This window comes from Chiloscyllium punctatum, chromosome 12 (assembly GCF_047496795.1).
Source record: "Chiloscyllium punctatum isolate Juve2018m chromosome 12, sChiPun1.3, whole genome shotgun sequence".
Classification (NCBI taxonomy): domain Eukaryota; kingdom Metazoa; phylum Chordata; class Chondrichthyes; order Orectolobiformes; family Hemiscylliidae; genus Chiloscyllium; species Chiloscyllium punctatum.
In genome coordinates, this window is record NC_092750.1 from 47,831,047 (window position 1) to 47,844,581 (window position 13,535).

General features: G+C 39.0%; 1 protein-coding gene across 8 annotated transcripts in view; it reads right to left on the reverse strand.

Annotated features, from left to right (window-relative positions):
• The window catches only part of LOC140483840 (FERM domain-containing protein 4B-like), a 371,993-nt gene that overhangs the window by 81,696 nt on the left and 276,762 nt on the right, over positions 1-13,535 (reverse strand). For all 8 annotated transcript variants that reach the window (XM_072582530.1, XM_072582532.1, XM_072582531.1 and 5 more), the window contains one exon: positions 499-582. In XM_072582530.1, coding sequence (XP_072438631.1) covers positions 499-582 — 84 coding nt within the window. The remainder of the gene's footprint in view (positions 1-498; positions 583-13,535) is intronic.

Sequence of the window (13,535 nt, forward strand, 5' to 3'; positions counted from 1 at the left end):
CTTTCAATGGCAAACCTCTGGTTAACTGTGAGCACCACTCACCCCAACCCGATAACTGACCAGAATGGTGAGGTTCGAGATTTCAAACTTATTGAAATTCTTAACAACTCTCAACCATTTGAGGACAAGCCAGGCAAGATATGCAAAGTGCACCGCAAGTGGACCAGGAGGAACAGCTCAAATTGTGTCAGCGACCATCCAAGTCAGACTTGGTTGCTCAAAGATTTAATTCATGCCCCTTAAAAGAACCATTCTCCGTATCATCACAACCATTTACAAGGTTAAATGAGTTGTTATCCTCAATATTAATCCACCAGACAACTTAATTTAAAAAGTCAGGAGAAAGCACAATATGCTTTACCATTTACAGAAGGCTATTATTGTTTTGTCAATCATTTTATCTCCAATAGCTCTGCTTAACAAGAGTGTTTGCTAACCTACAACAGAAAGTTACCTATTCCTTAGCAACAGCTTCTTTGTGTTTTTAATTGTACTTACCAATATGCAAGTGATGGATGTTCCTGCAATGCCCGGGTGGGAAGAGCTGGGAGTTTCTTCAGTTCTTCTCTTGCAATTTCATCACTGAGAAATTAAGTGGAGTAATTATCAATGGAATACGAATGTTGTACAAAGATAATACCTTCTATATTGACTTACAGCAATTATCGATCAACTAGTAATATCACTTCGAGCTGAAATTCCAGAAATTTTGTGGAGCTTATTCTGCATTGTGGCAGATGTAAAATTTGCCATGTCAAGTTAGATAAAATAAATCACATAAAACAGTTCACAGTGGGATAGTCAGAATACAGTTAAGGAAGGCAAGGTAACATTTGGATCTGACACTTGATCAAAAGTCTGTTACATGTCTAGGAACTTTAATACGAACATGGATCAGAAACCAGATACATAACTAATAGCTACTTTACAAACTTATTACACTAGTCATATACACTCACTTTCATTGCCACGGATCAAAATATACCAGCTCACCACAGACTGGAGACTGCAACAGAGATGTGCTTGAAGTAACACACCAGCAAACTGCGTTAATCCAGCGAGGAACTACATTTTCACTAGCAATCATTGTTGCGCTTTTAACTTGAAAGGAATTTTGATTTTAACTGTGAAATCGGTCTCAGTTGCACAGCATATTAAGACTTGGCAGAAGGAGAAACAGCAGATGGCAATGCAAAAGTTATGGTCCCTTTTTTTTTCCAAATCGCATATAAAGTGCTTCATAGCATTTGAAACTGTTCCTTCTTTCCAACATCCACACCCTCCCCTCAGAGATGCTGGACTTTTGGCCCTGTGCTGACAGTGTTACGGCCAAAACTTAGCCAACAAAGACAAATGTAGTTCCTTTGGCATCCATGCACTCAATTAAAGAGTCCCAGGCAAAACCATTCAAGACAAACTCTTGCTGTTTTCATTACATTAAGTGTAATATAGGTCAACTTTTCCTCAATGTTGTGAGACATTGTGGGAAGCTTTATTACACTCACATTTATAGTTCATATCTAACATGAAGTGGAGACTGCCCTACTATGAACTTCCTGAGATAGATCAAAACTCTGTGGGATAGATCTCCCAGTTAGTCAGTCACAGAGTCATAGTCCTAGAGATGTCCAGCATGGGAACAGGCCCTTCAGTCCAATTTGTCCATGCTGACCAGATATCCTAAATAAATCTAACCCCATTTGCCAACACTTGGGCCATACACTTTAAACCCTTCCTATTCATATACCCATCCAGATGCCTTTTAAAAATGTTGTACCAGCCTCCACCCTCTGCATGAAAACATTGTCTCTTTTAAATCTTTCCCCTGTCCTCTAGTTTGGGACTCCCGAATGCCAGGTAAAAGACCTTGTCTACTCACCCTATCCATGGCCCTCATGATTTTATAAATCTCTATAAAGGATCGCCCCTCAGTCTCCAATGCTCCTGGGAAAACAGTCCCAGCCTATTCAGTCTCTCTAGAGCTCAAACCCTCCAATCCAGGCAACATCCTTCTTATACCAGGTAGACCAGAATTGCATGCAGTATTCCAAATGTGGCCTAGAGGAGATAACATTCCACTAACATAACCAAAATTCATTCATTCATCTTGTATGAATGACAATGAGATCCTTTAATGGAATTTCAGGAAAGTTATGCAATGAAGAATATAGTCATTAATTTATTTTTGGATTAAATCTTAGAAACAACTACTTGCAATAGACAAATAATTAAAAGATTTCTTTCAAAACGTAAGTAAGTATCTATTTAAATGAAAAGATTTAAATTGTTTAGCATAATTTGGTAAATGCCAACATTAAAATAAGAGACTAAGGAGTATGACAATGTTGAGAACTTACTACTAGTATTGCTTACCTTAAAGCTTTACAGAAATGTGAACTTAAACAGGAAGAAATGGACTTTGTTTGTTGCTAATGGACAAGCATAATGCACCCAATTCACTTTTACCAGTTATTTTTGGTCTTGGGGTACATTTTGCCATGAAGCAGTATGTTTAAATTTGTTTACCCACATGCCAATGCCCTAAAATAAAAATGTAACTTGACTTCTTATCTCAGCTTTTAATGGGTGTTTCCTTCCAATGAAGCTGACAGCTGTGGCAATTTGGAGAACAGAAATGGAGAATGAAACTGATTTCTGAATAGTAGATGGATTAAGATTGGTACAACAGGAAAAGGAATTATATTGTGGAATAACCTCTTTGGGGAAAAAAATAGCCCTGTGATGTTAGTTCATGGACATTCCTTTGCACTTGGATCCTTAATATTACAGAAACTGAAAAGTTATGATACACTCCGCGTCACTAAGTACGCAGAACTGTTTTAAAGTGTACAGCTCCCTCATCACTTGAGGGGGAGACGGAGACTCCAAGTCCTCATTAACCTTGGGGAATAAGAGCATGGACTTTCTGTGGATAACAAAACAAAACTGAAGACCTCTCTCTAATCTACTACAAACGATTACACATTCAGACCAATGGAGACATTAAAAAAAAAGGTGCAGCCAACCTTTTGCATACATGAGTCAACGAGTAATGAATCAGACGAGAAGTGAGTACAAATATAAATAATTACAACCAAGGCACCAGACTTGACAATTAAAATGAACAGTAAAGCAAGCTAATAATTTAATAACCACAACTTGAAAGCAGACTCAACAAGAATTCAAACTCAATTAATGGTTTTAAAATTGCTATACTGACAATGAAATCTATGAAATTCTGACAGGACTCGAGAGAGGATAGATGCAGGAAGGATGTGCCCAATAACAGGGGAATCCAGACCAGAGATCACTGCGGTAAGCCATTTACGACTGGGGTGAGGAGAACTTCCTTCCCTCAGAGTGGTGAACGTATGGAATGGAATTTGTTACTACAGAAAGTAGTCAAGGTTACAGCATCTTGTGATTTCCAGAAGGAGTCAGATATTGCACCGAGATCTGAAGGGATCAAATGATATAGGGGAAAATGGGAGAACGGGTCGAGTTGGATGATTAGCCATCATAACAGAAAGCAAGGCAGGCTGAAGGGCTGAATAGCTTACTCCAGCCTCTTTCCAAATGATTCCATCTTCTAAAAATGGTCCAAGCTTTGCATGGAATGGATGGCCTGGTATTATAGAGTTGCTTCACACCATAGTTTGATATACAGTAGTTATCTCCACCAAGTTGACAACTCTAATGATTAGCAGCTTTTCAAACATTCCAACAGCCTCCAGAACACCACAACCATTAAAAAGCTTTTACTTTTTACAACCAATCCAACCTCCACTAAAGCTGGTGTTATCCAAGACAGATCTTTTAATCTGATATTACAGCAATTACATTATAATAATTGCCTGTGTTTCCATTCAGTTTCTCCTATATTCATTAAAAACCCATGCCTTCAAACCACATGCCATCTTTGCATACAGATTACGCTATATATTCATTTAGAAAGGAAGCATTTCTAAAGGAGTCTATGAAATGCAAGAAAACAATTTTGTAAAGTTATGCATAATTTGAATGTGGTTGGATTTATTATTCTGCATTTAAAAGTACTATCAGAAGTGATTTCCTGTACAGTTTATTTTGAAAGATCATGGATCCTTATAAACACTGTAGAGCATGGAGGCTAAGCATTGAGATGTGGTCTCCTGTAAATAATGGACACAAAAAGCTAAATATTCTGTCTTTAGCTCTTACATAAGTTGGCTATTTTTTCCATAGTTATGCAACAACTTGACAGCATTGTGGTTACTATATTTTCCATTAAAAGAAATTGCATTTACATCTGAACTTTTCACATCCTTAAAATGTCACAAAATGCATCATAAGTGCCTTTTAATGTACAGTCATTTTTACAAAGCAAATGTGACAGCTGTGAATTTGCACAAACAAAGAAGCTGAGGACCAGATAACTACTTCAGTGGGTGTTGATTGAGGGAATGTTGCTGGTCATGAGAAGTTGCACATTTGGAATGGAGATTCTACTTTTTCTTAAAGAGATACCAGACCATGTTTTGACTATGTTTTTGACCATGACCTGTTAAAATCTATTCACATTTGTATGGGTAAGGAGAAGCTGGCTACTCTCTTACAAAGAAAATTTCATCCAGGCATAACAAATGTGAATGTGTTGAAGCACACTCACAAAGGAGTGTGCCTTCACTTGAATGAAGTTTACTTCAATAGATAAATGTAATCACTTTCATCCCAAATCTTGTTCATCTTTATGAATGTGACATTAGTTGAACGATGCATCATTTCACTGGATAGAGCATAAATTGTCAGGAATTCTGCAGCAAATTAGGTGCAAGCAAATCTATGAATAGAAAGCTTATGCAGTGGTTATTTGAATTGCAGGTTTGACTGCATATTACACGGTTGCAGGATTAACTGGTGATTTCACTTTTTAAATATAAACTACCACAAACCTTAAAAATCAAAACAAAAACCTTGGAGATGATAAAACTTTTCCCATGCATCTCAATATTTTCTGCTGTGGAAGTATCAAGAGTAAATTAACTTGTGTTCTTGTCGAACTGACAAACTTAGAAAGGTCTCACATACCATCAAGAATTCTATGGACGAGCGTTAGTAGAACAGATGAAATGAAATAGAACATACAGCAGAAATAAAACAAATGTTGAAATATTCTTCGTATGCTAAAGAACAGAATGTGTATTTACAATATCATATTTTTCTTTCAGAAATTAAAACTGCATTTGTTACTTATCTTGTGGATAGATAGTCACAGGAAGTTTCTCTATGTTGTAGGTTGGAACAATGTGGAACCTCAATAATCACATTCAATTTTGGTTCTCAAATTGGGCTGCAAGTGGTGAGCACTGCTGCCTCACAGCGCTTGGGATCCAGGTTCAATTCCAGCCTTAGGCGACTGTTTGGGTGGAGTCTGCACATTCTCCATGTGTCTGTGTGGGTTTCCTCCTGCTGCTCCAGTTTCCTCCCACGGTCCAAAAGATGTGCAGGTTAGGTGGATTGGCCATGCTAAAATTGCCCATAAAAGTGTTCAGGGATGTGTTGGTTAGGTGCATTAGTCAGGGGAAATGTAATGTAGAGTAATAGGTTAGGGGAATGGATCTGGGTGGGTGACTCTTCAGAGGGTCAGCATGGGCTTGTTGGGCCAAATGGCCTATTTCCACACTGTAGGGATTCGATGAAAGTGCGACCAAGGGTTGGATTTAAATTCAACTGCTTCCAGTTGTGTTGCCCAGGATTCAGAAAAACTTGGCAAACTGAAGAGAGGTGCTGGCTCAAGAGAGGATTTTTTTTTATTTTACAACAATCCTTCTTGGCCAGGGAAGCATGGGGTGCTCATCCAATCCCTCCACGAAACCTTCAACTTCTGAGCTATCGCTCACAGCCTTTCTTCCCCTCTCTCTCTCTCTCTCTCTCTCTCGTACCTGACCATCACCTATCTCCAGTGCACTTCGTGATAGGCAAATAGTGATAGTGTAGCCAGTGTCAGCCACTTCCTGCCAGTGTTTTTTGTTTAAAACTGCAGCCAGTGTCCCCATTCCTCCCCCAAAATCCTTTAATCTGCAGTCTGCCTTGTGATTAGCCTGCCAATTGTTAGGTTTCCCCGATGCTACCATATAGCCCCACTATAATTATGTTTCCCAACGTAACACTACAAAAGCTACAATTTCAACATGATAGAACAATACAAAGGAATGCTCCACAGCATTAATTTGCCTTTTGTGTAATCAGGAAATGAAAGCTTTGAAATGTTGCCAAAGTTTACTTAAATTTCTACATACTCAGACAGCAGGTCAAGCATGAAGGAGACATCCCTGTCTTGACTGAAAAAGCTTTGCTGGATTTGTATGAATGCTATTTTCTGATATTTTTTCAAGCCTAATTCACAGAATAATGACAGGAAGGGGAAGAGAGTAAACATTTAGAGTCATAGAGATGTTCAACACAGAAACAGACCCTTCAGTCTAAATCATTCCAATTCACCAGCATTTGGCCCATGTCCCTCTAAACCCTTCCTATTCATACATCCATTCAAATGCCTTTTAAACATGGTAATTGCACCAGCCTCCACCACCTTCTCTGGCAGCTTGTTCCATGAAAAAAAGTTGTCCCTCAGACCCCTTTCAAAAAATCTTTCCCTTCTCACCTTAAACACCTATGCCCTCTAACTTTGGACTCTCCTATTCTGAGGGGGGAGAAAAAAAAACCTGTTGATTCACCTTCTCCACGCTCACAGTTTTATTAACCTCTAAATGTCATCTATTAGCCTCCTATAGTCTAGGGAAAATAGCTCCAGCCTATTCAGCTTCTCCCTCTAGTTCCAACGCTGACAACATCCTCGTAAATCTCTTCTGAACTCTTTCAAGTATCATAACATCCTTCCTATAGCAGGGAGACTAGAATCACACACAGTATTCCAAAAAGGTGTTTCCACGGTTGCTTAAAAGACAACTGAGATGAAGTGAAAAGCCACATTGCTCCTAATGTTGATAGCACTATCAATATTCCTCCCTCGTTATAAGTAGAATGTTTTAGTCAATAACATATTTAAATTTCCTTGACGATGACACATTTATGCAATGGCACAACATCTGCCATTTGTTTGCACCAGGGAAGAAGAGCATTTGTTGCACTATCAACAAAACCACATACGGCTGGTGAGATTTAAATATTTTACCATAAAATGACCTCCTAGTGCTATTGCTCATTGTAGATATGCAAGACCGTATACATCTCCCTTGTGTCAGGAACAAAATGGCAATATAACCAGTGGGTACCAGACAACATGCTTAAGAGGACAATTAAACTTGCTCACCACATTATTGGCACAAAAAAAAGACCTTCAAGCAGGCATTGTTGCGGTGGTCAAGAATTTAAACTCTTGCTGTAGTTGAAAGTCCTATGAAATACACCAGAGAATTCCACAGCATCAGAATTGATGTCTTGCAGGATCACATCTCTGTGAAATAACTCGAACAGAATGTTACATTTCTGTCAAGTGATTTTTGTTTGTAGCTGTCTCCCTCACGAGTAGAAGCCCACTCTGCTGAAAACCTTTTGCTCTCACGTCTGCATTGCAGCGATATTAGTTTTGACTTTTGCAACACTAGAATGTTGTTAGGTATTCATTGCAACTGATCAATTGAAATATTTGAACCATTTTACTAAGAAGGTAAAGTTGAAAACAGATCAAATTCATTTACATCATGGCTTTGACACTGACTTCGGTTGATTTTATCAGAATACAATACATGCAATGAGCAGTGACTCCTCAACTAGTCACAAATTCCAACCTAGTATTTAGTTCTGACAGCATGGTTGTAAGGGCACTTAAAAATGACAGGCTGCTGAGATTGCCAGAAAAACTAAAAAAAAGGGCAGGTCAGAAGGTTCCAAAAACAGAAATAGCTGGAAAAGCTCAGCAGGTCTAGCAGCATCTGTCGAGAGAAAGCAGAGGTAACATTTTGGATCCAGAATAGAGAAGACAGAACAAGAGAACAGCAGCTGGGCTTAATTACAATTTTCTGGTTAAACTAAGGAGCAAATTAAATACTAGTTTGAGGATAGCCCTGATCAGGTTATATCATCTTGAAGATTGGTGGGGTCTAAGAAATTTTTATGGTTTCAATTTATCTGGGTGTTTGCTGGAAGAGGTTTTGAGTTATAGTTTGTTCATCAAGAGAAGTTGGCCAAAATAAATGACTGCTCGACAGACTGGTGAGGGAGCAGCACTCTGGAAGCTAGTACTTCCAAATAAACCTGGTGGACTATAAACTTGGTGTTGTGAGATTTTTAACTTTGTCCACCCCAGTCCAACACTAGCACCTCTACACACTTGGTGATTATAATGAGACATCATCATTGACCTTGGGGGGAGGCAGGTTAGCCTTAATCTCAGTTTGAATCTTGTGAGGACCAAAAGCTGTCCAGTCTGAAGTCAGCAAGAGAAGCTAGCAGCCTCAAAATGCCTTCGTGTAAAGTAGAATAACCAGAGTTGATGAGAAACTTTGGAGAAAAAAAACAGAACAAGGCACTGAGGTCTCCACAGTAAAGAGAAGGCAAACAAAGTTTACTTTTGGAGAACTGCTGGAACTGAGAATTCTCCTCCAGGGGCTGTGACATAATTATGAATGATCCCTATAGAAATAAGCAACTAAGACCATGTGTTCAAGAGAATTTTTTGTTTGGGGGATGGGGCAGGAATGTTCTAAGACGTAAACCAGAGTGTACAACAGAGTACAACTCTTGGTGGTAGAGGGTGAACCATGAGAGTGTGTCTGAAGAGTAGTCGCTTGTCTTAACATGATGATAGGGGTTCAGGTACATAATTCTTTGAAGTTTGAGTCATATATAGACAGGGTGGTTAAGAAGGTATTTAACATGCTTGTCTTCATTGCTTAGTCATTTATGCATAAGAGTTGAGAAGTCATTTTGTGACCTCTTCTGGGGTACTGTGAACAGTTATGGTTGTCCTGTGATAGGAAGGATATTATTAAGCTGGAGTGGGTTAAGAAGAGATTTACTATGATTTTGCCAGGCATGCAGGTTTTGAACTAAAAGGGGAGACTGGGACTTCTTTCATTGGAGAGTAGGAGATTGAGGGGTGACTTTATAGAGGTTTATAAAATCATGATAGGTATAGATCAAGTGAATTGCAGGCGTCTTTCCTCTAGGATGGGAGAGTTCAAGACTGGGGGCATACTTTTAAGGTGAGAAGAAAAAGACGAGAGAGAGAGAGAGAGAGAGAGAGAGAGAGAGAGAGAGAGAGAGAGAGAGAGAGAGAGAGAGAGAGAGAGAGAGAGAGAGAGAGAGAGAGAGAGAGAGAACAACATTTAATAGACACTTAGATAAGTACACAAAAAATGTTTGGAAGGATACAGACCAAGCACAGGCAGGTGGGACTAGTTTAGGTGGGAACACGTTCGACACAGTCTGGTTGGACCAAAAAGAGTCTGTTTCTACACTGTATGACTATGTCTATGTAGTTAAATTCCATGATAGCAATTGGTACAAGTTACATAGTCTTAGTGATTAAATCCAACTGGTGAATCAGGAGACAATGAAGGCAATCTTGCCCCATCAGGATCTGGAGTTAGACACCTCATGTAGTAAAATGATTTGTCAAATATTTAAATACAGAGTCCATTTTCACATTGAGCTTGTAACTAATGGCTACATGCCTCTTAAATGTAGAAAAAAAAAATGATCAAACTCAAATGGTGGATAGGAATTGCACCTAGTTCTGCTCTCATCCATCGTATAAAAAGATAGTGTACATTTTGTGTTGACATTGGTGTCTGATACATACAATCTAAGTGGGATGGAAATGAAGGCAATTAGGAAATCAGAAATTAGACAGATACTGAAGGGAAATAAACCTGTTAGGTCAAGGAGGTAGACAGTAACACAATGGGACTGATAGAATGACCTTACAAAGTGCTGGCATAGATTTGAAGAGCCAAAAGGCATATTTCAGTGTCATAATAACTATGACAATTATATTTTAAAATATGCAGCACAGTGGCTCAATAATTAGCACTGCTGCCTCACAGCACCAGGGATCCAAATTCGATTCCAGTCTTAGGCGACTATGTGGGGTTTGCACATTTTCCTCGTGTCTACGTGGGTTTTGTTTGGGTGCTTTGGTGCAGGTTAGGTGGATTAGCCATGGGAAATACAAGGTTATAGGGATTGGGTAGTTGGATGGGTCTGGGTGGGATGCTCTTCGGATGGTCAGTGTGGACTCTATGAGCCAAATAGCCTGCTTCCAGGGTCATTATGATTTTAGGTAGGCTAAGAGCACAGTATGACGTCCCGATGAGGGCAACGGTTAACAGCACATGCATAAGTCTGGAACCAGGGTTAAAATTCCAGAAACCAAGAACAGATTTTCATCTGTCTTTGATGGCCCTTTGTTTAAAAAAAAACAAATGGGAGTAAATCAGGAGGGGGAAAGAGACAAAAGGTAAATGAACTCATCTTTCCTAAGAGACTGTATATTTTTGAAAATAGACAAATCAGTTTGTAATCTCCCCATTGTGGATTGCATGTTTGAGAAAAGTAGACCACATTCTAAATGTTTTCCTTCCCTCTTCAGCTGCAATGCCACTTCATGTTAATTTGCAAATACTCAGAAGCACTTAACACCAAGTGTCAGTGGCCTACTTAGCAGTGGTATTTTGACAGTGGAGCCCAATTCTGTCCTTCAGCTTACTAACATATGCATATGTTACCAATAGGAGTCACTGGAAAGATCACCAATAGCAACCCTGTATTTTTTTTTCCCTTTAACTGATTTCAAGGACTTTAAAATCAACTGTAGTCACCTCATTTCTATTTTCTATTCACTTCACAATAACAATGCTGATAACCCTTATTCAGACAGTGTGCTGTAAATGCCACTAATCAAAAGAACCGACTACTATGGAGGTTGGCAATCTGCAATAAGAGCAGACATTGCAAGAAATATTCAACAGGATCTCTGTATACAAAGAAATGGAACATGTATGTATGTGTGGCATGACCAATTGTACAGATCATCAAAATAACTTATGAAGAATATTTTTGAAATAAAAAAAATTCAACAGGAACTAGCAGTATCTATAGAGCGATGGAGTTAATATTTCAGATCTGCGACCTATGCTAAAAACCAGGACAAGTTACGATGCAATAGGTTTTGATCATGAGCCAGGTGGGCCATTAGAAAACAGGAGAGATAACAGTTAGACTGGAGTGTCAAGTGAAATGTAAATAGGTCAAAATAAAAAGGATAGAATTTGGAACGCACTGCTTGGGAATGTGTTGGATGTGGATTCCACAGGCGATTTCAAAAGAGATGAATATATATTTGAAAGTGATGAAGTTAGAGGGCTACAGAGATAGGGCTAAAGAGTGGGTAGCTCTTTCAGGAGCTGGTGCAGACACGATGGGTTAAATGGCCTCCTTTTGTGCTGTAAAATTCTATGATATGATTCTATGCATTTAGTCATTTGTTGCTTTTTAAAGTACAGCCTGTGATCCGATGTTTTTTTAAATGTGCTGGAGAAACTCACATTTACTGGCATCTGTGGAGAGAGAATTGGAGTTAGCATTTCGATTCCAAAGACTCTATCAGAGCATCCATTGCTCTTTGACTTTCAGTCAGCAGCAGAAGTTATGGTCTGAAACTACCGAACTTCACATTAAGTCCAAAGGCTGTAAATTGCTTGAAATCAGAAGCCACATTCCCTTCTAAGCTGCACAGGAATGCAGCTGCTGGGAATCTCTGCATGTATTAACCAGTGTTCTATTGCATGGACTTTAGAGATCCGTGAATTGGAAAATAAATTTCAGTGAACACTGGTTAATCAGAAGAGGATGTGCTGTTTGCAAGCTTATGGAGAGCTTCAGTGCATTTTCTTTTGCTAATCTCTGCACCATTTTGTTTGTTTCAACAAACAGTACACCTGCTCCAAGCACTTGTTTCTTGTCCCATCACCACTCCCTGTGAACACCACATTTAGCCTTCCAGTGCCAGTCTTCCACATCCAATTATCTGTCCATCCACCTTCCCTTTATCTTGGTGTCAAACAACCTTTGCTTAAGACCTGACACAGCTCTAATTTTCTCCTTAGTTGTAACAGAAGGTTCCTGATATGAAACATTAACTTGTTTTTTCTTTCCACATATATCTGCCAAGCATTACCAATATTTTGTATTTTTATTTGAGGCAATGTCACTAATTTCCTAAAGATTGTTTCCTGGTTCAGGCAGAGAGATCTATAGGCCAGGCAGCATCAGGAGGTGGACAGCCAATGTTTCGAGTATAATCCTTCAGGACTGAAGAAGGGTTATACCCGAAATGTTGACTTCTCCACCTTCTAATGCTGCCTGGTTTGCAGTGTTCTTCCAGTCTCCTGGTGGTCTACCTTGGATTCTAGCATCTGCAGCTTTTTTTTTCCTCTCTCAGACCAATACAAACCAACATTGTTACTTTCCAATTGTTCATCTGTATAGTTCTTGTATCACTGAAATCAAATTTTAAAAATATTGCACATGTTTGCTTATTATTACCATGGATATGGAATATAGCCCTCAGTCTCAAAATCATCGCTGCCCCAACTTCCAAGTTATAAATTTGAAAACTTTTCTGCACTGTCCTAAAATGTTTTACTGCAAACTTTGCCTTGGAATTGCATGTATTGATAAAGAAAAGAAAGTCAACTATTACTACCCTGCCCCACCCTCTGGAAAAAATAATTCTCAATTGTAAGGATTAATACCATTGTACAGTTAAAAGGCTTAAATTCTGTAATTCCAATTTGGAGTCACACTTTCTATGCAAACAGAATCATACAGCACAGAAGCAGAACTCTTGGCACAACCAGTCCACGCCAATCGTAATCCAAAACTGAACTAGTCCCACCTCCCTACACTTGACATTCCTAATGAAAGGTTTATGCCTGAAACATTGACTCTCATGTATCTTGGATGCCACCTTACCTGTGCTTTTCTAGTGCCATCCTTTCCGACTCATGCCCGTGCTTGGCCCATATCTTTTCAACTATTTCTTATTCATGTACTTATTGAAACTACTTTTAAAACACTAACGTAACCACATCCACCACTTCCTCCAGAAGTTCATTCCACCCACGAACCACTCCATGTTAAAAAAATAAAATTGCCCCTCAAGACTTTAAATCTTTCTCTACTCACTTTAGAAGTATGTCCCCTAGTCTTGAAATTCCCCACCCTAGGAAATGAAACCTGCCATTCACCTTATCTCTACCCCTCATGATTTTATCTGTGAATCTACTACGCTCCAGTGAAAAGAGTCCCAGACTATCTAGCCTCTCCCCATAACTCAAACCCTCCATTTCTGGTTAAACCCTAGTAAATCTCTTCTGCACCCTCTCCTGTTTAATAATTTCCTTCATGTAACAGGGTGACCAGAACTGGAACAAAAAGATAAAAGACAAAACAGAAAATACTCAGCGCTACAATATTATAACCCTATCACCATTCTGTGCTGCCCTCATAATATGTTGATCCATTTGATC